This window comes from Rousettus aegyptiacus, unplaced genomic scaffold (genome assembly GCF_014176215.1).
Source record: "Rousettus aegyptiacus isolate mRouAeg1 unplaced genomic scaffold, mRouAeg1.p scaffold_m13_p_1, whole genome shotgun sequence".
Lineage (NCBI taxonomy): Eukaryota > Metazoa > Chordata > Mammalia > Chiroptera > Pteropodidae > Rousettus > Rousettus aegyptiacus.
In genome coordinates this window covers 129135685-129161429 of record NW_023416284.1, presented here as the reverse complement: position 1 = coordinate 129161429, position 25745 = coordinate 129135685, and the positions used below count along the sequence as shown (strand labels likewise).

General features: G+C 37.4%; 2 protein-coding genes and 1 pseudogene across 3 annotated transcripts; all 3 read right to left on the bottom strand.

Annotated features, from left to right (window-relative positions):
• Positions 1 to 129: 129 nt before the first annotated feature.
• CUNH6orf163 (chromosome unknown C6orf163 homolog) lies at positions 130 to 16297 on the bottom strand. Its single transcript, XM_016128210.2, has 5 exons — positions 13602 to 16297; positions 10622 to 10716; positions 9200 to 9307; positions 4211 to 4413; positions 130 to 632 (listed from the first exon to the last, which is right to left on the bottom strand). The coding sequence occupies exons 1-5, from the start codon at positions 13747 to 13749 to the stop codon at positions 203 to 205; spliced, it is 984 nt and encodes a 327-aa protein (XP_015983696.1). The 5' UTR covers positions 13750 to 16297; the 3' UTR covers positions 130 to 202.
• A 109-nt stretch (positions 16298 to 16406) lies between these two features.
• Positions 16407 to 24642, bottom strand: SMIM8 (small integral membrane protein 8). Of its 2 annotated transcripts, none has more exons than XM_016128211.2 (3): positions 24521 to 24642; positions 18747 to 18904; positions 16407 to 17075 (listed from the first exon to the last, which is right to left on the bottom strand). In XM_016128211.2, exons 2-3 carry the CDS (start codon positions 18879 to 18881, stop codon positions 16917 to 16919), a joined length of 294 nt encoding a protein of 97 aa, XP_015983697.1. In that variant the 5' UTR covers positions 18882 to 18904; positions 24521 to 24642; the 3' UTR covers positions 16407 to 16916. The 2 variants fall into 2 exon arrangements, with proteins under 2 accessions (XP_015983697.1, XP_036075885.1); XM_036219992.1 differs by lacking the exon at positions 24521 to 24642 and adding an exon at positions 24242 to 24492.
• On the bottom strand, positions 18992 to 19110 carry LOC118606816 (annotated as a pseudogene).
• Positions 24643 to 25745: the final 1103 nt, after the last annotated feature.

Genomic DNA, 25745 nt, shown 5'->3' with positions numbered 1-25745 from the left:
CTCACTCTCATCTCTCCTCGATTAGACTGGAAACTTACTGTAGCCAGGAACGTGCTTTTGAATATCTAGGTTTTCCATCAAAAAGCTCATAGCCCAATAGCACCCTGCACACAACCAAGGAGCAATAAATGGTTTTTGAGTAAATTTATTTAGTCTTTAAAACAATGTCTTTTGTAGTGAAATTTCAGCTGAAGATTTCTAATCAAGCATTGTTTTGGTTCTCCAGAAAAAGACCGGAAGGTGTTTTCTTTCTTTCTGGCAGAATGAAATCTGCATGTCCTGGTGAAAGCTTAGGAAACGTGTAATTGATGTATTTTTGAAAAGCCATTCTTGTTTCTTGTAATTCTTCCTCCAGGAAGTCTTTCCAGTTCGTCATAATCCCCAGTTGTTTTGCTATGGACAGCAGCTCCCCCTGAGTGTCAACTAGTTTATCCATCACATTTCCAAGCGCAACCTGATGAGTTTTCTCTGCTTCTTGAAGCACTCCCTGAACCTCTTCCTGCTTCTGCCTCTGAGCCAGGGAGTAGTAGATGTTCATCTCATGTTCTTTTTCCTTTATCAACTGGCTCTTACTCTTCTTCTGATCCTTAGTAAGTTTCATACCGGCATTCACAAGTTCCTCCACAGCCTTGCTACAAAGAATAACATGAGTTTGTAAGTGAGACAGATCAGCCACTGGAAACAAAAAAGCTTTGCCTTTCACCACAGATGTATGAGAATTTACTACACTGTTCAGCTGAGCCACCAGCCTGAGACAGGCTGGCAGAGATGAGCTTTTGGATTGCATTAGCTGTTAACAATCAAAAACATTTTTCAGAGCAGAGAGATTGTCCATCAACTTCCCTGCTGTGGGCTAGGGAGAGGCCTCTAGTCTAGTGTCTGACAGTAACTTTAGGAACCCAAGTCCTCCTTGGCCAGAAACATATGAAGGTAATATACTTAAAAATGAAAAAAGTAGGGTCAGAGTTCTGAACCTCTAGAGAAAGCATCTCTGTACATCAATCTAGCTACTTACCTTTAGCCAGAGGGGAGGGGGGGAACTGTACTCACAGGTTAGGTTTAGCTAGGTTAGTTAGTTAGGTTTAGGGCTTCCCTTAGCTCTCTTTCTCAGTTTTTGGGAGGCTGTTGAAATGGTGCAAGATGTGTTGCTTACAGGTTTAAAGAAAAATACCAGCGGCTGTTCCCCTCCCTTCTACCTACTGAGTGTTTCATTTTCCTCAATGTATGTTGCTAAGAACACACTTTTTAACGTCCTTTCTATGTCTGTCAATTAAAATCCTGGATCTTAAGAGAAGGAATCAACACTTCATTTTTCCATAGGCAAGTCCTAAATTATGAAGGGATCTGTTTCCAAAATATATTTGTACATCAAGTGTTTAGAGCAATGTTGAACATAGCAGATCGTTTGCCTGCTAAGCCGACGGTAAGCTATTAATCCATTTTCACTTGAACTACAGGACTGTTAACACTATTTTAATCCATTATAATCATCGTATTTATAAGGAAAAGGCATTCTGACTTTCCGCTTGAGACACTGGTCTAGCAGGAGGCTCAGCGACACGTCCGAGCTAGAGCGGCAGGCACTCCACAGGTGGGTGGCAGGCATCTGCAGAGGCCAACCTTTGGCAGCACATTTATTTCTCAGAGTTATTAATATTCTCAACCTTCCCTTGGCTCTGCCTCATTTATACCACACACTCTCCCATCCATGTGTTCGCTCATGCTGTTCTCACTTTTCAGTCTTTCGCAAATGCGACCTCCTGCCTTCTCTCTAAGGCCCAACCCAAGACTAACTCTCTCCAAGAAACCTACCTCACCACATGGCCCACACTCTCTTTGATCTTTCCGGGACTTTGAACTCTCGCAGCACCTATGTGTTCCTTGTACCAGTCCACCTAGCCCTGCTCAGATGGGGCAGCCATACTTAAGTTACTTCACATAATGCTGAGGAAATACCCTTATTTCCTTGTGCCAGATCTCAGGGCTGCATCCACAGAAGGCATTTCATAAGCTCTGGTGAAGTGAGCAGAGTAGCGTAATGGAAGGTCACAATCTTTGGCATCATACAAACCAAGGTTTATACTGGGCCCTGTCACCTCGTCTCCACAGAACCTACGGCAGGCTGCTTAGCCTTTCTAAAGCTCAGGGTCTTCACCTGAGGATTTGGAGGATGGTAGAACCCACCAGGAAAGGGTACGAGGATTCACTAAGAAACATACAAAGGGCCTTGCATGTGCTGGGTGCTGAATAAAGGTAGCTGTCATTAGGAATTATAGCCATGACCACAAAAATTCCTGAGCAGTCACTTTATTTATGCCTTTGCCCTGAGCTAGAAAACACTTAGAACCTTTCCAAACAAAGATGTTTATTTCTTTCTCTAAAATTCTAAGAGTACAGAGTCTCCTAGATAATGTTTAGAACCTAATCATCACAACCCACAAAAACATTTCCTGTGCATTTAACGATTTGTCATAATATGTAAGAGTTCTGAAGCCTTAATTCTCGAGTAAAAGTTCTACAGTGGGATTCTAAACAGTGGTCCTTCTCTATATTTCAGTTTCTGAAAATGCTCTAAAGAACACTGGAATCTAGCAATGTCTAGAAACAAGATCTGGTGTTTTGCAGACTGAGTTTAGCAAATTGGAACAAATTTGAACCTATGTTTAATAAATATTTAAAGAATGACTACTATGTGCCAGGGTCTCTTCCAGGCATTTGGAACACATCAATGAACAAAAAGGACATTCTAGTTAAATAGACAGGCATGGCAGTTCCTTAATCTTAGTCAACTGATTCAATAGAAGGAGGTCATTGAAATTTTCATTCAAACCTCACAGAGGAAAGGGCTGAAGTGGGGCAAAAGCAATGGAGTGAGGAAAGGAGCAGAAGCTGCAGGTCTGTGAGGAGTGGGACCCAAAGGCTCCTACAAGGGAGGCAGAAGGCAGAGCTCCTGCAGACGGAAGGTGGGGAGGGGCAGGGTGAAGGCCCTGCCTTCCACTGCATTGGCTCACACTCATTTCGGAGTTACCACCATCTCTAACTTTCTCTTAAAATCATCTTTCACCTTCTTCTTCTATCTCCACAATGATTTATCACCTATGCAAGAAAGGAGGTCCCACTGAAAAGGCCACAGCTGCAACCCTCATTCTTATTTATCTGCAAAAAAAGAATCCTATAGGATTTTACCTTTGGCCCTCTTCTAAACAGTTTTAATGAGGAAAATTTTATCTGTTTATTATATGCAAGTAGATGTATTTGTTAATCGAGGAGCAAGCAAAATTGATAAGGCCTAGACTAGTATGCCAGACACAACAGGTTTTATTCTTGTTCTGCTGCTCTAGTTAAGTGATCTTGGGTAGGTCATTTAACATGTGGAAATTGTAGTTTTCTCTTGGTGCTGATAATCGCTAGGGGTCCTGACTGCTGTTTTGATAAAATTAGCCAATTCTATCAAATGTTCATTATATACATAAAAATGGTTACTTTGGTATTCTTAAAAAAAAAATTATATATATATACGATTTATGTAAAAGTTATTTGTGATTGTGCACATATAAAGGTTGCATGTAAACCGAAGGGCATAGAAAGATGCAGACCCTATTTATTTTAAATGACTGTCACTGGCAGATGGTGGGGGGTGGGGGATAGGGAAGCCATGGGTCAAGACTAGCACATTTTGCTCTATATATTTTCATAATGTCAATTTCATTTACAATACATGTTACTTGTGTGATAAGAAAAAAACAAAAAGTAACATATCCACAATAATGTATAATATAGGCTAAAAAATGCAAAGATTGACTTTTATGTGTTTGTGAAGAAATAGTTCTCGATCCCTCTCCTCAGCTTCTTAAAATCGAAGATACAGAATGAAAAACAATATTTAGGACAGTAGTTATCTCTTGAGAAGGATGAGAGGAAGGAAGCATGATTGAGGAAGAACATACGGCTGCTTTAGAAGTGCTACCAATTTTCAGTCCCTTTAGATGGATGGTAGGTCCTTGAGTACTCATGCTATTATTTTTCTTTAAACTGCCTCCCCCCCAACTCTATATTATATACTGTTCTCTATATTTGATATATTCCATAGTGAGAATGTAAAAACACAAAAACTGGAAAATATCACCTATGTGCCTCAATCTTATCCCTTTCTCCAAATTGATCTTGACAGAGTAAGACTGCTGATTTGCAAATGCGTTCTCTGGAATACCTTTTCTGGGCCTGGATTACTTCCTGGGCTATGCGTCTCTCTTCAGCCCTGGCTTTCTCCACAGCCTGGATCTTCTCCCTGTGGCACTCCATCATGATCCTCTGGATTCTATGGACCATGCGTTGCTCTGCAGCCAAGTTTTCTCTCCTCAGTTCCTCTTCCATGTCCTGATGTATCTCTAGCTTGGTTTTAGCTGTCATTTCCTTAAGCAACAGTAAAACTAGGTTTAGATGTTACAGCTTTGATGTTTAAAAATACACGCTAAGAGGTTATTCAAATCATAGTTCATCAACCTAATGAAATGTGTGCCTGTGAAATCTGATGGTTTAAAAAAATAGTGTGTATAATATGGAAATCTTTCATTTATACAATGCTAAGTAAAACTAGAAACATGCAAACAATATAGCGTAAATATTTATATAGATAACTTTAGAAGGGAATATGTAGAAAGAGAAAACTATTGAATTACAGGTATTTCTCCCTTGATTGTCCAAATATTCTGTCATACTATCTTCATACATTAAAGATACATGCTACGGTTCTACTTTCAGAAGTAAATCTTGGAAATGGCAGAAGTAGAGACTATTGCTTCCTGAATGTCTCCTAGGTAGGTGGGAACCTGAAGCGTAGGCAGCAACAGTCGCACATTTATGCAGTCTCAGGAACCTGCCTGCCAGTCCCCAATGTCACTCAAGCACTGCAGCTCATTGGGGTTGAGGGGTCCTTTCTTATTCCACTGCTCCCAGGCAGAAGGATATGTGGATGCCTTTGGTCAAGTGAAGAGAGGAGGCAGTAGTCAAATCAGGACTCCAGGAAAACAGATCCTCTCAGGGAAAACCCTGCCACTATTTTGGAAATGCCTACTAAATCCTCAGTGTGCCAGGTACTCTGGTGGGCCCAGATACTACATCCACAAGAAGGCTGGCATCCTCACTGTCCAGGGGAGGGGACCAATGAATGACTTAACTGGGCAAGGAGTATTTTCATAGAAATACATGCAAGAAAGAAGTAGTAGTGAATTCTGTCTAGGAATTTCAAAACTTTCACCTAAAGGTAATTTTTCATCTTTATTTTAGGTATAATGATAGAACATAAAGAAATTATTTTACATAGTGAGTCAGTGGAAGAACTAGGAATAGAAACCAGGATACTCGATGCTAGTTTCTCATTTCATTGCCGTCTCTGATGCTAGGGTTTAAGAGACTAATTTATCCTCATTCCAGAAACCCTGTCTTATAAAATAGTAGAGTGAGTTCTCTAAGTTTCAAGGAAACTGAAATCACTTTAGCTTTTTAGAAAATAATGTTCCAACAATTAAAATATTTATTAAACAGACCTGCTTTTTTAAAAGAAAGTTTTCAACTTCTTACTTTCGCTATTCCAAGGGTGAAAAATGTTTTAAACATTTTATTTATTTATTTAACACTTTAGTTTCCCCCCTCCCCCTTCCCTGATTTTTTTAAAATTAAAAATACAGCAGAAATCAACTTCAAGAATCTCTTCAGAGTGGTCCCAGTTCATACAGTTAGAAGAAAATCATTTTAGGAAAATAGAGGCTGTTTAGAAATGCTAGCTGGGTTTTCCATATTGAAAGCTTTGTCTCTTAGGGCACTAGAACTTTTTGATAAAAAAAAAAATTTTTTTTTGAATGGAAATATTTCTAAATGTCTGCAATATTTATCTTACTTCATAAAAAGAACATGGTGAACAAACATATTTTAACATTTCTTGATCAGGCTAGTAGATAAATATGATTACATTGAGCTAAATATTTTATACTGCACTTAATAATTGTTCGGGTTTATGAAGCTATCTGTCTGTTATCTATGACCCCAGGTTGCTTTGCTTTTTGAGATCTGATATCTGATTTTTCCATTTTTCTTGTTCTTCACATGCCATCAGCCTGAGGACTCCCTGTCCTGTTGTCAGTGAGCTCCTTTTTGTTATTTCTACTTTCCAGCATTTAATCTATTTTGGATATGTAAAACCACACGTGTTTGATTCAGGGTGCCTTTATTTAACTTCGTAGGGGATATCTGAAATTATTTCTGGGTTTTCCAGTATATTTTCAGTAATTGAGATTGTTGAGTGGTTAAGCCTTAGATAGATGAGATAATATCATAATACATTTCTACTTGAATCATAGAATTTTAAAATGACATCCTGGTCCTTTATTTTGGCTGGGTTCTGAATTAGGATTCAAAGAATTAAACCCAGCCTCTCTTTAATGTAATGGTTTAGTAAAACCAAAATCATCTCACTGTCTCACATATCAAGTGGAATACATATTTAAAGCTACAGAAATAATTTAATGACTTATTGTTTGGCAGTATTCTTACTCAATGGAAAAGTCTTCTGATTAAATTATTTTTACTAAAATGCATTTTGAATGAGTCAGCCCACATTGTGAAGTATAAGAAATGGCCTCACAAAATCCACCAAATTTACTGTACAGTTTGACAGACACTTATAATACAACATCTCCTTCAGGAGAAGTTTCTCTCAGGTATCACAGGTAGGAATCTGGGCCTGAGCACATGACTTTTTACCTTATGGATGTGGTGATTCATGGCATTTTTCTCTTGGTACTGACTACCAGAAAGCTCAAGGCCCAATTAGCGATAATGGCACAAGACCTCATGGCATACATACATTTTTAAGTTTTAAATTCACCTAACTTCATTATAATTCCTTCTCTAATTTTTCCTTTATTTTCCATTAGCTCCCATTCTCATTTACTTTCTAATGTTATTGTATTTAATAAAAGAATATATAAAAAAAACCTTTCCAAAATACTACCTCCATTGGATAACGTCTTGAAATTTTATTTAACATTGAGCATGAGATTTATCCCAAATCTTTAGCGTATTAGAGCAATGCCTGGTGGTCCCTACAGAAAAGAATTTAATGGTATTTAATTCTAGAACGTGGTTTTCTGCTCTATTTGTTGGTAATCTCAAACTTTAATATGTGTGAGAATCACAAAGGCTGCTAATTTAAAACATGGCCAGTGTCTTTGTAGGTCAGGCGGGGCCCAGGAATCTGCATGTTAAGCTCCCAGGTGAGTAGATTCTAAGACAGTGGTTCAGGGACACCCCCTTAGAAGCAGTACTGATGCCTATCAAGGTTAAAATAACCCTAGGCATCCCACTTAAGACAAAGCACTCCTTCCTTATATAAAGAGTCCCTGAGACAGCAGTGCAAATGTAAATTCCCAAACCTTAGACAAATACTTTAGCAAGGTCAACCTCTCTATATAACTTTTTCCTTTTAAATTTTCTTAGGACTTCTATTTTAGTATGAAGTGCATCAACTGTACCAGAAGGTTATATAGGGTACAATCAAATTACTTAAGGAAGGACTAAGAGGTAAGCTCCTTGAAACAGGCATCACATTTAAATATCTTTGTGTCTTCACAACCTAATGCCAGGTGTGATACTCCAAATGTGTATCCTCTGGCTACAGCATTGGGGCAGGGGCCTAGAGCCCCCTACTAAATTTAAAGTGCTTCCTTTCTTTAAATTTCTGGGTTGGGGGAGGTCCAAGGGCCTGGTGGGGTATAACCAAGGTGATCAAGGTATCCAGGGGCTTGGGGAGTGATTATCAATTGATAGAGAAGTATTTCAAAGCTTTAAGAACCAATATGACCATACTGGTACATGCCAACTGAACAGCAGGCCTGCCCAGATATGCTATAAATGCTTTTCACATTTTGAACTCAACTAGGGGATGGGCAGTGAACCACCACAGCCAACCCTTCAGAGATCCTGCCACTGGAGCCAAGCAGGGAGAGTCCCAGTACTCCTAAGAACAGTGGAACATAACTCCCTCTTCTGCCAGCAAGTTTTCTGAGGACAAAGACCTTTCATTTAATCTCACCTAGTACAGATCTGATATATGATAATTGTTCACTGCTGAGGCAATTAATAAATGGGCCCATTATCCCAAGCTGTTTATTAGTTTTGTTCTTATTAAATTAGGCCAAACTTGGAGTCAGACTTCTGCCACTTTCCCTCCAGCCTCTGCCCTGTCCTGTACCTCTGGTGGCCAACTTGTGAAAGTAGTTCTCTGTCCTTTTCCTTTGAGCAGATTTTGTAGCTGAGGTACTAAACTAAATAATGAGTCCCTGGGCCTCTGCCTAGAACATTTGCTAATTATCTGAAGTCCTGTGCTTGAACAAGTTACAGGTTAGAAAGAACTCCCCTCTCATTTTATGACCTCTGGTCTTGTGAGACATACTTGAGAAACGACTCAGCGGTCCCTCTTAGCACTGTATTAAATGCAAATTTAAGTAAAAGGATGCAATCAAGAGAGCCCAGATGAAAGAAAACTGCCTACTTCCTTCATTTAATCCCCATTTGACCACTTACCAAGTCAAGGCCCTGTGCCGAGAGTGGGAATAAAGCAGGCATGCCCTTATGGAGGCCGTAGTCATGTGGGCATCAGATACTCAACAAGAGATCACAGTCTATTTAATTATAGCAGTGACAGGTGGTGATTGCTGTGAAAGAGGACATGGTGTCAAGGACAGTGTATGAGTGGCATGGCAGAGCTGGTCAGGTACAGCTTCCCTTCAAGTAGTGATGTTTGAGCTAAATCTGATGAAGTGCAGGATGAACATTCTGGCAAAGACACCAAGGTGGGAAGGCGTATGGTGCATTCAGGTCCAAGAACCCGAAGAAAGGCAGTGAGAGGAGGAAAGAGAGCAAGTGGCAAGGGATGTGGTGGGTCGGACAGGCAGGGGTGGTTTCTTCAGGCCTTGAAACCCCAAAAAGGTTTGGGTTCACTATGTCAAAGGGTACAGGATTCTCCTACACCCATTCATCACTGCTGCCATTAAGTGTTCAACATCTCTTCTGCGACAGTCCTGGGCCTCCCAACCCACCTCCACACCCATCTAGATTTTACACAGTTGTTTTTTTCTCCTATTCCCTTGAGCTTTTTACCAGAGTACTTTTAAAAAGACAGCAAACAAGCCACTACAAAAACCTGTAAATGTTTTTGATGTTGCTCTTCCAGAATCTGAATTTTAATTTTGTATGCATCATTTGCTTCTTCAAGTGCTTTCTCCACTGCTTGTTTTTGGCGTTCATCAGCCTTTGAAAGAAAGAGTCCATTTATTTACTAACATAACAGGTTTTTATGTTTACTGAAAATTAGCAAACACCCTGGGGCTCCTAATTACTTGCTCCATTCCCATCTCAAACCTCCCATAGCAAACCAGCTGCCTCAGCCAGATACCCTAACACATCCCACCCCTTGGCTAACATCTTGTTTCAGGAAATGCTAAAAAGCTTTAGTGTAGGCTGCTTGGTTCTTTTTCTTTGCCACTTTGTTTTTCGATCAATTGACTATCAAAGTAATGCGCACTTATCGCAGAAAATCTGGAAAAGTGGAAAGATGCTCATCACAGAAAAGCAGAGGTGGAAAGATGTACAAAGCTAGAAATTACTGAGAAGGGAGGCTGAGTACTAACCCAAATCTCCTGCATCAGGTCTTGAGAAAGTTTATTTCATTTGAAGAGAATGCCCAGAACATTAGATTATTTATATTCAAACTGTAGATTACTCACAAAAGCATTCCCTTGTATTAGGGTATATAATTAATTATTCAGAACTGATTTGAATTTTATTATTATTAAGATAGATGACTACCAATATATATTTTACCCTTTGCAATGAAGCATTTTGGATTTTCAAAGAACCTTCATACCAAGATTTTGCAGGTGCTAATATTAGACAATTCCAACACTCTTTGCTTGTCATGATCTCAAGGAAGATTAATTCTCTTCAGGAAATCATTTATGTCATTCTATGACTGGAAGAAGTGGGAACTGGAGGAGGGAGATTTTGCTTCAGTTAAGTGTCTGGGATCTGTCTATGAGCTCCAATACATTCAAATGGTACCTGAAACCCACGGTGGTCATATGGACATGGTATCAAGGACTTTAGAGAGAAGGGGGGCACAGAGACAGGTAAAAAGGATAGTAGCTATAATGAAGCATTTGGAAAAAATAGGCACTTAGGGGTGTTACACACTGCACGAATGGATGGTCTACAGATTAGATATTAAGCAATAATAAAGTTATCAACAAGGATGTCTTTTTTTAAGTTTTAATCCAATGGGAATCAAGAGAGCAGAATTCATCCACATGTAGGGGCAACTTAGAAGGAAGCTCCTGATGATGTCTGCCTCTTTCTAACTACCTACTGTGTGCCAGACATACTATTTCATTGAACTCTCTCAACCATTCTATAGAGTGGGAGCCAAGACTACATAGCCAAAGAATTTGCCCAAGGTCCTATAAGTAGCCAGGATTCAAAATCAGTTTTGCCTGACTATATTGCTTCAAACAAATCCAAGTTAAAGAACTGTAAAGATGCATTTAGGTTGATTTCCACTTTCATTTACCTGAGCCCACACTTTGGCTTCTGCTTTTGCAATTCGTTCTTTGAGTAGAGCCTCTTGAAATTTCTCTTCTTTATTCAGAATATCTGCCCCGATGTCTACGTATTTGAAGAGAAACAATCACAAGCATCTACAGACTGTTTCTTGGCTTCCCTTTTCACTATGATCTAGTTATTCATTAGAGTTATCTCAGAGATATTATATCCTTTTAGGAGATGTCAACCTTTTCTTTAAAGATACCAACAAAATTGATAATTTACTAATTGATTAGCAGGGAACACAGAGCACTGTTAAGCCTCAATAGAATCTATTCCTTTCACTACAACCACTCCTCATAGTGGGCAACTGGGGAAAGAAAGTAGCAGAAAGGAACACATTTTGTACCTCCAAAGTAGAATGGTGAGTGACTATTCAAGACATTAGCACGTCATCCAACATCTTTCTCCCTGCTCTGATCTGGATGCTGGTGTTCTCTCCACCAACAAAGTGGTAGCAGAATGACTTCTTTAATAGATTTACATGCCTTTTGCATACTGTAATGTATCACTCATGGGGCCTAGTTTGGTAATAAGCACAGATAAGACATTGGGCACACATGTGTTTGTCTGCCCGACTTCTCTCCCTCTGGTAACAGAACTCATTTCTCTCAAGAACTTTCTTCTCACTTCAGGTTGTTTTGGTAAAACTGCCAATCATAGCAGCCTATCCACTTGGCCCATCACATTTTCCCTATCCTTCAGGCCACAATAATTGGCTCAGAATTTAAGCATATGCTCAAGCCCAGCCAACCAGGCTTTTCTCTAGGACTTTATATTAGATTGTAAGAATGTAGCTTTTTTCCCTCTGAGGTTTCTAAGCTGGAGGTAATAGAGTTTTAAAGCTGTTGGAAACCATTTCTACTCCTTTCCCAGCTGCTGGAGGATGCCGGGCTGCAGTAGTAAGCAATTAGGCCAACTTGCTAAGAGAGCAAGAGTGGACAGATTGCAAGCCCTGGTGGCAGATCCCCTTTGGGTTTCTCTGGTCTGAGCTGTGTTTGTCACCTGCAACTGAAAACACATGTTTGGTAACATTGATTTAAGAGTCTTCACTACTGGATTACCAGGGAGTCTAAGAACAAAGGGCAGTGAATACTATGGCAGAGATGGACATACACTGCACAGGCTCAGTGCTCACTATGAAATACCTGGGGAGAAATGCGACTAAGCACGGACCATCAATTTGTTGGACTGCACAAAATGTGATGCAAGTATGGGCTACTATTACTCTTTTTTTATGCTTAAATCCCATTATTTTAGTTGTTTTAAACCCTGATGGTACAACAGGATCCCTGCATAACTTTTTAAAAATACATAGGCTGAAAAAAAAAAAAGAATTATTAATACGAAAAACTTGGACTGAGTTCAAGGGCATTATGCTGAGAAAAAAATGCCCATTTCAGAGAATTATAGTGTATGATTCTGTTTGTATAACAGTCTCAAAGAGATAAAATTACAGTGATGGGAGAACAGATTAGTGGTGGCCAGGGGTTTTGATTAGGGGGTGTTAAGAAGTAAGACAAGGGCGTTTCTTTGGGTGATGTAACAATTCTATGTCCTGATTATGGTGATAGTTGCCTGATAAATTTCACGAAACTATACACCAAGATGGAAAAATGTGCATGTAAAGTCTGTACCTAATAGCATTGTTCCAATACCAACTTCCCGGTTTTGACAATATACTATTGTTGTGTAAGATATCAGTAAGAGAAGGTGGCTGATATCTCTATCTGGTCTCTATTTTTAAAACTTGAGAGTCAACCTATTTCCAAATAAATAACTATTAAAATATGTAAAAAAATATAAAAAATAACAACACATGCTGAGGCCTAATTCTGAAGGTTCTAGTTTAGTGGGTCTGTGTTGGATTAGTAGTCCACGTTTGGATATTAGTAGTAAAAACAAATTATTTAAAGTTCTGTACTACACTGCTAAGGTTAAGAACTAATACCTTATACAATACTCATTAGTATTTACAGACATTTATTTTAACATGCCTTCGAATTTACTTATAAAGAATTTTGACTCTTTTAAAATAATCAATGAAAAATATAGGTCATTGAATATAAAAGACTAATTTCTAACTAGATTTAATTTATCCACTTAATGTTTGTATTAAGATATCCTGGAAGGTATAAGGAATCAATCAATAAAAGCTTCTCTAAAAATGAATATCCACTGTCCTAGGTGTAAAAAGTTAAACTGTTTTAGAGATTATAATAAAAAATTAATACTAAACATGTACTAAAAGTTAAAATCAGTTTTGGTATTGATATTTTTAGAGGATAATTCCAATTTGATCTTCCCCTACAGTTTTTTTTTTAATATATTTTTTTCAAAACACCCTCCATTCTCTAGCTTTTACATCTTCATCACTAGTTTATCATGCTAAAAGAAGAGAGGATCATGAATGTTATTTTGAGAGTCCTTAGGAAAACACTTCTAAGGCTCAATCAAAGTCAGACTGAAAACTGACGGGGATAAGGAGAGAAGGAAACCTGTAATTACAATTTCTTTTGCTTATTATAAGGGTATAGGTAGTAAATATTCTCGTGTTATCTGTATGTATCTACTTTTATGTCACCAGCTACTAATAAAGGTTATACTTTCTTTCCCAATTAAGATGTTAATCAGACATTTTCTCTCCTATGTGTACAGAAGGTGCCCAAGTGTGGGCAAGGACAAGAAGAACTCACATATACTATTATGTTCCAGGCTTTATAACAGGCACAAATATTTCTTTAAAGCCTCATAAAAAACCTGCAAGACAGGTTTAACATCTCTGTTTACTTATAAGGTAACAGACTGAGAGGTGTTTTTCTCATGACAGACACCCCTGTAGGACAAGCAACTTTGATCAGGAAAGCTGATAAAAGTCTATATAATAGGAAGAATGACATACAATGCTATGAAACATTAGAACAAAAGAAAAGAGCAAAGTCACTTACCCAGTATATCTTTGTGAGTGTAAAAGCGTGTCTTAAATGGCTTGTATTCATGGATCCGTTTGAACGTTTCCCTTAGAGGGGCTGGTGGAATTATTTTATTACAAACAGCACAGCAAACAAAGTTTGTGTAATTCGGATTTCTGATCATAATTAAATTTAAGATGTCTTTTACTATGTACAGTTAAAATACTCTTAGGATGAGAAAAAGTAATTTTAAGAAAAGCTAAAAGTTTAAGAAAGATGGAAGAGAGAGGTTCAATGTTTTAGGACAATGCTAGAGGCTAGTAAGAATTAAATGATTCCACATGATTAGGTAGTGATTATGTGCCTAATGTTAAAGACCATTGCTCAAAGCCTCTGCCATGTAAGGCATGGGCACTGGATTTGGGAAGATTTAAGCAGTTGCTCCCTCCTAGACTCTAGCATTAAATTGTTAACTTAGCAACTGTTGCTAGGTAAAACAAGCTTTGCTCATAAAAGCAACTAGAAATAATGACAAAAGGGAGTATGGCCCAGCAGTTCATTTCCCAGCTACTTAGTTTCCTATTGCTGCTGTACCAAATTATCACATATTTTGTGGCTTAAAACAACACAAATTTATTCTCTTGAAGCTCTGGAGGTCAGAAGTCCAAAATGAGTCTCACGTGGCTAAGGTATCAGCAGGGCTGGCTCCTTCTGGAGGCTCTAGTGGAGATTCTGTTTCCTGGCCTTTTCCAGCAATCTATAGGCTATCCACACATGCCCTAGCTCATGATCGCACATCATACTTTCCTCTACCTACTTACATGGTGATATCGCTTCTTCCTCTGATCTTCTGCCTCCCTCTTATGAGGACCTTTGTGATTATATCAGGCCTGCCCAGATAATAAAGGACAATTTCTCCATCTCAAAATCCTTAATCACAGCTAAAGTGTTCCTTTTTCATATAAGGTACCATATTCACAAGTTCCAGGAGTTAGAATCAAAACATCTTTGGAGGTGAGGTGGAGAATGGGAACATTATTCAGCCTATCACACTTGCTTTTAAATGGTTTATTTAAATAATTGATTTCTTTTAGAGCAGCAAAGGAGGGAGTTTAATCTTTTTCCAGGTTAATTGATAAATGTGGTTTTGGTGCAATGGCAATAAAATAGAAAAATACCACAGCGTTTTAAAGAAAAAATTACTTTAAGTCAGCACTCAAAATTACTAAGCTTAGTTTTTAAAAATTACATTGTTAACCATTTTGTTGTCCTTGTTTTAAAATGGGAAGTACTGCATCCTATGAACCCCCTAGGTGTTTGACAAACTGCGGCAGGTTGGTCATACTATCTATAAACCAATAAATAATTTCACTGCTTGCTTCAGAAAATTCTTGAAAATCAGTTTATCAACTGAACAGCTTACTCCTCGGGGTAAATAGCTCTTCTGGGAATTATAAGAACAGATAATTCCCTGGGCAAAAAAGTTACTTGCTGTTTATGAACAGTCTACGTATCAACACTTGCTTCAAGACCTTATGTTACTCAGTTTTGCCCAATCTCAGCCAGATTCCTGAATTAAAAGACTTTCCTTTAACTACTTAAACACACACTCCAAAATGTTGTCAGTATCTTGCCCCGACGATGCCCTTTTTAGACACAAATGATTTTGTCAAAGTGGCATTGTTCTCATCCTCATATAGAATGAATGAAAACATCAACATGCACAGCTAGGCAGTGTTTGACACTCTGCACACGCAAAGACTATGCAATTGTGCTATCTGTATCTTGTACCCATCCTGCAAAATATCATAGTTAGGTAGTTGTTCCTAAAATTCAATATAATTCTTCCCTCATACTTTTTCAGTGATATACCTCACTGAATGTACTGCTACCCCGGGTCTTTCGGATGTCACATAGCTTATGGCTGTACTCTGTATAATTCCTGCTGCCCTTCTGTGCTGAGACAATCTCTTGATAGTTCACCTAACTAATACCTCCCCCTCCAAATATCAACTTATTTTGTTGAATATTAGAAGAATTCTAAAAGATGACAATGTGACATTAAGCGCACAAATTAAAAATAGAAGAATTCTAGTTCTTTAACAATCAAAGTCCACAGGGAAACCAAAGCAAAAGAGAATACTCTCAATTAAAAGGCATTTTATACTACCTGAGCACATTCTAAACTACACAGACAGGGCAAAAAAAATTTAGGGCTCAGTAGCAAAGATTTAATTTAGTTGCATGTAGATAACTCAATTAGCTAAGTTCTTTAATATCTACAAATCAGACATAATTGCATTTTCATATATCTTGCAAAGCTAAAAAAAGTACTGGAAATTAAAAACTTACATTATAATGACAAACTCTGCCTATGTAGTAGTTATTACTACTTGATGATAATAAATGGAGCAAAATTTCAGAGATGAGATTACTGAACCCCAATTACAATGATTTGGAGAATGGGGTAAATATTTAGAAATGAAACAGAACCTTTGTCAGAAAGAGTGAAATTGTACACGGTAAACCCAGAACAGTAAAGAGACCTTATCTATTAAGTAGTTCTAGTTTTTAAATAACAGTAAGAATATTTGATCTTATGTTTACATCATCAAAACATTAATCTACAAAAACTAAAATAGATAACAGTTGTAGTCAAATAAAAACATCATACCTCAGTATAAAATACTTTTTTTTTTTTAAAGAAAAACTCCAATTACTTTGGGTTAGTCTCTCATTTAATCTTCATTTCATAGTTGAGTGAGAGTATCTTTTCAATTAAAATAAAATTCTGGACCAAAAATAGCTGAAATGGAAAACCAAAATATATGAACCATGTGACTCTGTACAACTATTTGTCTTTAATGATGACCGCAGGCTTTATGATAATTTACAATTATTTCTTTTTCTTCACAAATATAGATTCTACGCCAGGTAGAAAATAAACATTGCTTTTGCAAAGAGCAAAACAAAACCAAACCTTCGCAACAGTTGCAAATGCACAATTCACCTTAAAATATTAAAAATATCAAAAATACCATGCAAATTTAACAACTCTGGGTACTTTTATTATACAGACCTTTATAATGTAAAAAAATGACTTCCATTCTCATGGTACTTTTATAAGAGGATTTAATAAATTTATTGAGAAGTTTTCTGTGGAAAAAGAATGAGATAATGGCTGCAGCTTTGAAAGGACAAAATCTACTATACTGGTATGGTTATAACTGCTATCTTCTTTCCTTACTACCATATTCTAAACCAAGAAACATGATATTGTGCATTCATAAAGTCTATCATTTGGCGCTTTCGGAGCCCTTGATATAGCTCCATCCGTGGTAACCAGCACTATTAATCCCATTTAGATGTCTTCCTCCTCATATAACTGTGTCCCTCACTATCGATAGCTTCATAAAGGTCCTTTTTATTCTCTTGTGTTGCATGTAGATAACCAATATAAGCCACGCAAAGTGAAAGGCTTATCAATCCAAAAGCCATTACAGGTTTGTTCTGTCAAAGAAAAAAAAAATTACAAAGCCTCATTAAGACTAATAATTTGAGGAGATCCAAATCCTTGTTGCTCTTTCCTCTTGACAAGCCAACTCTTTATTACCACACTAGCATTCCTATGGAAATATTTCCTACGATAATAGTTTACCCAGTTCTAATTCAATTAACTCAACTTCTGATCATGCAGAGGTTATAGAAGACTCTTGCTTCTCTTCTCCAGTCTTCCTTCTGTCTGCAGCCTGGCCATCGCAGACCTCCACCTTCAGGAAGGTGATGCCTCGGAAAGGGGTAGAGAAGACAAGAGGCATAGAAGCTGGGCCAGTGCTCAGAGGTTTCAGCGTTATCTGTCTGGCATGGAGGAGTTATTTAACTTTTTCGAATTAGTTAATTTTATTAGGAAGTGAGGAATGAAAGATACATGCTATTCTTGCCTGAGTTCATGGACAACTGGCAAAAAGCCTTTTATGTCATATGTTAGGTATAGCAAAAATGACAATGTACACACTTCTCTGGGAACCTACTCCATTACCTCAAGACATTTAGTGATTCCAACAGATATTACGCTGTTGTAATAACCTTGATTTACTGCTGGAAAATTCGAGACCCTAAGAGGCAAAACAATGTGCCTTTGAATTAAAAAAATAGTTCTTAAATATAGGAAAGCTATTTACAACCCCACAGAAATGTTTATCTTTATTACTGTAACTCAGACCTTCCTTTCTGCATGTTCACACTCAACAAATGGGCCTTTCTTAGGTCAGTATGAATGAAGAGCTGCAATATAAACTTCAATTTTAATTCTTTGTTTCTGTCACCACACATGCTGTATTACTACCATCTCAAATCTTAATCGTCAAAAGAACAAAGATCGAACTTTTCCACTTGCTCGAAGGTGACAAACTCAGAACAATTTAAATTTGCAATTCTTAAAATGCATATGGCAGTTAAAATACATGGTTCAGAGTTTTTAAAACATTCAACCTTGATTTAATGACTTGATTGTTAAATTGACCTACCTAACTGTGAAACAGTTTTCACTGGCAACTATGTTACTAAAATTCGAATCAAATTCAATACATTTAAATATATTTTATAATTATCTGATTTCATTTACATACATTTAAAAATAAAATTTGTACCTATTTAAAAGTAAAATTTATCAAATCAAATATATTCAATAAATGATTAGCTAACTCCCTAACAGTATACAAAGGTATATTTTGAAAATTTTCACAAAATGTTTGCATCCCTTAGTTGTAAAAATATTATTAATAAAGGCTGGCGCTGTAGTCTATAATGATGATCAGATTTTCATTTTGTTTTGTTTTAATAGAAGGTCTAATTTACTTAATGGTACCTGTTCAAACAATAAATATCCTTCAAATTAATAGAACTATTAAATGTTTAAATAGGAATTTGAGAAGTTGATCCATTAAAGTTTAACCATTTTCCATTAAAATTCTCAAATGCCCTCAAAAATAATTTGTTTTATATGTGTATTTAGCGAAACATCAGCTAAGGTTTTCCTTCCACCTGCATTTATTCACAGAGAGATGTGAATAGGCAACATAAAATGTCCATGATAAAATCAAATGTCACAGGAAATTAAGAATTTTCTATTTCTGATAGCCTAAATTAAACATAAAGTCTTATCCTGGGTATATTTCTTACAGGTTTAATGAAGAGTTCTGGATTCACAGCTCGAAATAAGGTTGTCGTGCGGACTCCTCTGAGCCCTGGGTTTCCAAAGTCTTTCTCTTTGGGTGGTTCCTTTTTAAAGGATGGAGGCTCAGGTGCTGAAGACATCTTGACTAATAATGATTTATTACCTAAAAATAAAATAAGAGACTTTTTTTCCTTTGTGATTTTTTTTGACAATGCTCTTTAAAAAAACATTCTATACTCATTTTTTTTTTCACCTACAGCACCTGGTCTTCCTAGGTGGTCTCCCATCCAAGTACTAACCAGGCCCGACCCTCCTTAGCTTCTGAGATCAGATGAGATTGGGCACCTTCAGGGTGGCATGGCCACAGTATGCTCATTTTTTTGAATTCTAGTCCATATATACACCAAAAGTGACTGTCACTTATTTTATTACTTTATATAACACATACTTTATAAAATGGTTCTTTGGCAAAATGGTTATTTTCTTTTTCATCTATTAGAACAAACCAATGAGGTGGGCAAAAGTGGTTTTCCCACTTTTACAGAAGCCTGGAGAATTGCTTGTTGGTCTGAGTCACATTATATCTTGTCATATGCAGGGTACTACTAGGCTAGGAGGAGCCAGTGAGCTATCCACACCCTTCTCTATTTCCTTCCATTTTCAGTATTTCTTTCATTCCAACAGCCCTTTCGGGGCACCAGTTTGAGAGAACTAGCATTCCTTTGCTCGGTTTCTCCTACAGTTTCACCCCTGTTCTACTTTTCCGTCATGTTCTTACCCTTTCTCCCCTGGCACAAGCACTAGTACCAAGAGGTAAGGGTAAGTAGCTGTTGGTCCTCAAAACTGCTCTGCTATCTCCTTAATGTGAATATTCTTTTTTTTTCTCTCTCTCTCTCTTAATTACTCTAAATCTATCCTATTAAATCTAAGTGGATCACTTGGCTTCCGGTTCTCCCAGCAGGAGTGGCAACAGTTTATGAATGTTTTCTCTTCTAGGTATATTAAATAAAAGCTTATCGTTATCATTCCTGCCACCTAATGCTGGGGTGGGAAGAGGAGAGTTGCAAGGGAAGTGACAGGGAAAGAAATCTTCCAAAGAAAGACTGAAAGCAGGGATAATAAAACTGGGGCGGGGCGGGGGAGATGCTGCAACTCTATCATGCAGTAAATATTATGAAGTAAGAGTCAAACGTTCACATTTAAACACTTATTGGGGCTTTGTTTATACAAATACTGGTCTTTTATAGATTTTATAAAGCAATATTTTTGCAACTTTATTAGTTATGGAGAAAATGAACAGTTTTTCAAAAGTCTTTGTTACAATGGTCACTAAATATTTATACCACTTAATTGGGTAAACACCTCGTCAGGATCATCTGCTTAAAGGGAAAGAATTCTCAACACTTTCTACACTTGTCAGGACTTCTGAAATGTTCACTGTTGGCTGTGCCAGCACTTGTTCCCCTTGGGTGTTGTGGTTATCATTGTCGTCACTGTCATTATCATCACTTTCTGGTTCCATTTTGACATAAGTTAGCACTCTAGCGGCAATTTTAGGATTTCTGAACACTAGAAAATAGTTAAATTGCTCTCTGTAACCATAAAGACCTCAAAATCAAACTGGTTTGGGAGACCAGTGACAGTAGCAACTGAGTATCAGACTAGTTCGAATACCACGTTTGGTTTGCCATCTTCTAGGTAAACCTCAAGGTATTCCACAGGAATCATGCCTGTTTTCTGCCAACATTTTCACTACTGTGGATGGCTCTACAGACCACTGGTTCTCAGCAACCATGTCAATGGCTTGCTTAGCTTCATTTCTCAGTTTTCCTTTTATCAGCTAAATCTAAAAAGACTTGTTTTGGCAGTGCGCTTTACTGCAAAAATTATACCCTAAAAGGATGGCTACAGAATAGTTGTGCAGTTTAATGGGAAAAACTCAACACATGCATAGGAGAGTGCTGTGGGCAGAGCAACTAACAGCAAGAGGATATGATTTTGTTCCTTTCACTCTGTTGTCAACCTTTCTCAGCCATTCATTAAATAAATCTTTCATCCTTTGGGCATGCATATGGGCTTGATAATCACAGGGGAGTAAAGAAACAGTTCTGAAGCCCTGAGAATGAACAGACTTGCCAATGAGAAGTGGTCTCATATTTTCCATCCAGGATGCATTACATCAGAATAGAGCAATCATCAATCTCAGTTTACCTTCTTTGTGAAATCTTCCTAGGGCATGAAGTCTATGAAGCAACAACTTGTAAAACACTGTTTTCATCAGCATTTAAAACATCATTCAAAGTGCAACTAGTAATTTTTTTTTAATTTATTCTGCATGCAAGTTACTAATTTTCTATACTGAAACAGTGCTTTTTCACTATAGACAATGTCTAAAAAACATCCTAACATGCAAGAAATTTGTTCAGTGGGTACATTTGCTTTAAACTCATCAGGCCCAAAATTAGCAAAAAATCCAATGCTTTTTGTGGTACAAGTGGTCCACTTACATGCTTGTTTCTAGCACAAATTTCTTGATACCATACAAAAATGGCTTTAAAACAGACTTTACATTCACTTCTGTTTTAAGTCCCAGAGTCCCTTTAACTTCCACTTCAATTTTGGCTCTATCTTTTCAAAAACATTAATAATGTAGACTGTAACTAGTCTCTCGACAGTGATGCTCAATTCCTGTTATTTTTCCTTTCTTGTGGCTATAACCTATTGCTTCTAATGCCTTCATTTTCTTCTATGAAAACTAATGGCATTTCGTTTTTCCCTCTTAGCCATGAGAGTAAGATAAATTGTATGTATGAATGTATGCAGAATTTAGGTAACAAATGTTAGTCACCAGATGGCTTAGGCTAGGTGCCAGTGATTTTTCTCCTTATACTAATAACGTATTTGACTGTAATGTGGGGAAAAAGAAAAGTCAGAAAGAAGTAATCATTAACGTGAAAGAAGTATGACGGTCTGTAAATAGACCATGCCTATAAAAAAAATATGAAGCAGGAAATAGTTAGCACAATAGCCACATTGTTACGACTAAATCATGACCTCAGAGTATTCCACCAATTGAAAATGGAGCATTAGATAAAAATACTAGGAAGGCCTAAAGAAGCATATATACAAGGATAAAATTCATGCTCATCAGAAACTGACAAAAACAGCATTTTCCTTTAATTATTGAGAAACAGCTGCATGTAATTAAAACAAAGTATCTGGTCGGATATGGTTTAAAATTGTTTACTAGAAGGAAAAACAAAGTAATGAGGGAGGGATGTAAAGCCAGCATATACTGTAGAGCACAGAAGAGTCCTCCAACCACAATTACCACATCCACTTTGTGTCAATGATGTGTCAAGAACTGATAATCAACTCAAGCCTCATCTGAAGTCCAAAATTATATATATATAAGTATACATGACTATGTTTATAAACAATACATGTACATATACATCTGTCTGTATATACAGACTAGTTACAGCCAACAGAAATTTCACTGTTTTAAAATTAAAGGGATGCAGTGATGCTGAATGTCATGAAATTTGACTTATATCTATAGAAACTATGTATGAAGAGCGTTCTAATGAATTGTAATTAATTGATTTTAATCATAAAATTCTTTGGTCTTCTCTTTTCCTTAGTAAAACCTACATATCTGTTGTAATAAATCAAGGAAATAAATAATCAAGGTAGTAGTTATACTACAACCTCCAGATATCCACATCCACCTTAATAATGCATTGCACATGTTAAACTCTACCAGCAATGACAATTAAAGAGTACCTGGGCTGAAACCACTGCAAATGTTTATTGAAAGGACATTTACAAATTAAGGGATTACCTACAACACTGTGTTTTTAAAAGATTTAATATACCACAATTTCCTTGTTTATGACTCTCATTCTTTTATAAGACAGCTCAGTTTTATTGTTGCTTCTCTTTTTATGAGCCAGTCACTGAAGATGTTACAATAGTTGTCCCAAAATTACATGAATTTGTATATACCATCTACTGAATAAAGAAATTTTAACAAACTTCTATTCTTTAATAATACATATCAATTACTGAGGCCAAGTAATATTTCTTTACTTTTCCACTTCTTTTTCCCTTAACGACTTATGAAAATAAACTGTTGTTTATAACTTTTTTTTAAATAGAGAGAATTTTGTCTCAGGCCATGCTATCCTGAACAAGCCCGATCCCGTCTGATCTCAGAAGCTAAGTAGGGTGGGGCCTGGTTAGTACTTGGATGCGACGAGACACCTTTTAGGAAGACCAGGTGCTGTAGGCGAAAAAAATAAGGGATTGTAAGCTGACAAGGTCCTGGCAATCTGTGAGGTCAACCAAGGGTTGCCGTATCTAAAAAAATAATAAAATATAAAATAAAATTAAAAAAATAAAATACAATAAAAATATAATTAAATAAATAAAATAATAAATTTTTGAAATGAGCATCTTAACAGGAGATAAATCAGAATTATCAGAATCATAAAATGTTAGTGAGAAGGAACCTTAGTAATAAGCAAAATCTTTCTTTTAAAACATGGAATTTTAAAACTGACAAAATATTTTAATCAAATATAAATTATTTTAATTTTACATACCATACCATCTTAATACTTAAGAAAGTAACTTGAAGTCTGGAGCAGAACACAAAGGTAATATGAATTAGAATAAACACGTTTGGGAAAGAATAGAAAGACTTTGTCCTGTGGCAATCTAGCTTATCCTCAAATTCCAACTATGCTAATTATAAGCTGTATGTCTTTAGTAAGTGGCAACCTCTCTGGGCCTTAGTTTCCACCTTTATAAAACGGGTACTATTTTTTGCATAGAATTATCATGTGGATTAAATCACTTTTTATAGGATATAACAAATATTCAATAAATGTAACTATTGTTATCCTCATCATCTACTCCAATCCCCTTTTCTAGACAAAGAGAAAAAGACCCAAAGAGGCTGTGCCTTTACCAATGGAAGAATGAGATAATCCAGGTCTCTCAATTTCTAGTCCATTCCTATTCCACCACTTCACTCCGCCTTATTCCTGAATCGATGACTGCATTTACAAGTTATTAAAAGATTTGGAAACAAAGTTGTAATCACTTAAACGTTTTTTAAAAATGGAATCTGTATTGGTTTTAATATAAAAAACAGTATTTGAAAAGTATCTTTCCGTCTATTTAATTTGCTGTACCTGAAGAAAGGAGAAAGGTCTTGACAATGGCTGTCGCAGACAATCTGAGAGCTGTAAGAAATTATTCGGGGCCACTCCCCTCCCCATACCATGGTACCAACACTACCGCTGACTAGTAGTACTCAAAGAAAGATGCATTCGAAGCCTCCAGAAAAAGAAGCTGCATTCAAATGAGTTCGAGACCTTGTGGTGCAGGGATAAACGCATGACTGTTAATAGCTACAAAAGGAGACATGGCAGGTGAAAATTACAAACCCATTTTCCCTAACTAGGAGAATTTGGTGACCTTGGACACCCACCAGAGTGCAGGACTCCTGGAATAAGAGGGACGGACGCTGGGCCCTGTGGGGTCAGAGATCTCCGAGACTTGGCTCAGGGCACCCCTGGAGTGGTGAGGATTTGGGGTGCTCGACAGAACGCCGTGGGATCCGACGCACTCCGGAGTGAAGCCCTCAGGGCAGCTGAGCCCGCTAAGGCCTCCGGGACGAGTGCAAGGTGGGACGACCACCCGGTTTCCGCCATCCTGTCCCCGCCACCCGCCAACCTGTCCCCGCCACCCGAGACCCTCCGCGGCTCACCTGCCGTCGGGTCGCCCTGTCCCCGCGTCCCGGACGCTCCGCCTCTTCTCCGACTGCGGGAGAGAGCGGCCCGACTCACCGGCTACAGCTTTCCGCCGCGGCGACCTCTACAGCCCGGAGGCTGCAACGCAGGAAAGCGGGAGTTTGGCCACGCCCCTCCAGTACCTCTCAGGTTCCCGCGCCCGCCCCGGGGGTTAGCTGGCTGGAGTTTGCAGGGGTTTTTTGTGTTTGTTTGTTTGTTTATTTGTTTGTTTGTTTCTTAACTTTACCCTTTCAGCTTCTCGGGTTTAATCAACCTTCCAGTTTCTTGCGTGTGTGTTTTATATACATAAAAGGAGTTATTACCTAGAAATATATCAGTTTGTTTAATATAAGGGGAAAGATTTCCGATTTGGGAAAGAAGGCTTAAATCTGGCCTCCTATCCCCATTTTAGGGGCAAGGGCCAAATGTACAGTTAATGCTCTGCCATTCTATTAGTGCCTTGAGATGCTAAGACACAAACGATGTGTGTAGCTATGGTTGTGATAAGAATTGGTATGTGAAACTAATGAAAAAATAAAAATAGATATGTGAAACTAATAAATAAAAAAAAAAGAATAGAAATGAATTTTGGTTTGCACATACTTCCCTGATGTTGAAGTTTATTGGAATAAAAGTTATATTAAAACAAACAGAATAGCAGGTGCCGAGATCCTGGCATGGATTTACATAGCTTTGCCAAATGGATTTTGAATTTAAAATCTGTTCTCTCAAGCCAAATTAACTTTATATTTGACATGAGGTTTAATTTTTTTAAGTTCGTGGATAGACATTTGGTATTACTAAACAATCCTCTGACAAAAAGGTAGACTTTAAAAAGCTGTGACATGAGAAGGTGTTCAGTGTTACTAATCATCAGGGAAATGTATATCAAAACCTCAATAATATCCACCTCACACCGGGTAGAATGGCTAGTATCAAAAAGACATAGTCTTTTGCAAAGTAAAAGTTTTGAATTTTGACGAAGGCCAAATTATCCATTTTTCTTTATTTTTTGGCTTGTGCTTTTGGTATCATTTCTAAGAACTCATTGTCTGTGCATAGTTTATGATGAATTTCTTCTATGTTCTAAAAGCTTTCTAGTAACATTTTACATTTAGTTCCATAATCCATTTAGAGTCAACTTTTGGATAAAAAGCAAGGTTTAAATTGAAAAAAAAAGATTTTGTTTTAGCCAATTGCTGT

What these genes read in the sequence shown, in the direction of transcription:
- CUNH6orf163 (XM_016128210.2), bottom strand. Translation starts at nt 13,749, where the DNA reads ATGATCAGAAATCCGAATTACACAAACTTTGTTTGCTGTGCTGTTTGT. An exon ending in AAGCCAAAGTGTGGGCTCAG is followed by an intron (nt 9,308 to 10,621) that starts GTAAATGAAAGT and finishes TTTCTTTCAAAG; the next exon opens with GCTGATGAACGCCAAAAACA. An exon ending in GTAATCCAGGCCCAGAAAAG is followed by an intron (nt 633 to 4,210) that starts GTATTCCAGAGA and finishes TATTCTTTGTAG; the next exon opens with CAAGGCTGTGGAGGAACTTG.
- SMIM8 (XM_016128211.2), bottom strand. Translation starts at nt 18,881, where the DNA reads ATGTCTTCAGCACCTGAGCCTCCATCCTTTAAAAAGGAACCACCCAAA. An exon ending in CAGAACTCTTCATTAAACCT is followed by an intron (nt 17,076 to 18,746) that starts GTAAGAAATATA and finishes TTTCTTTGACAG; the next exon opens with AACAAACCTGTAATGGCTTT.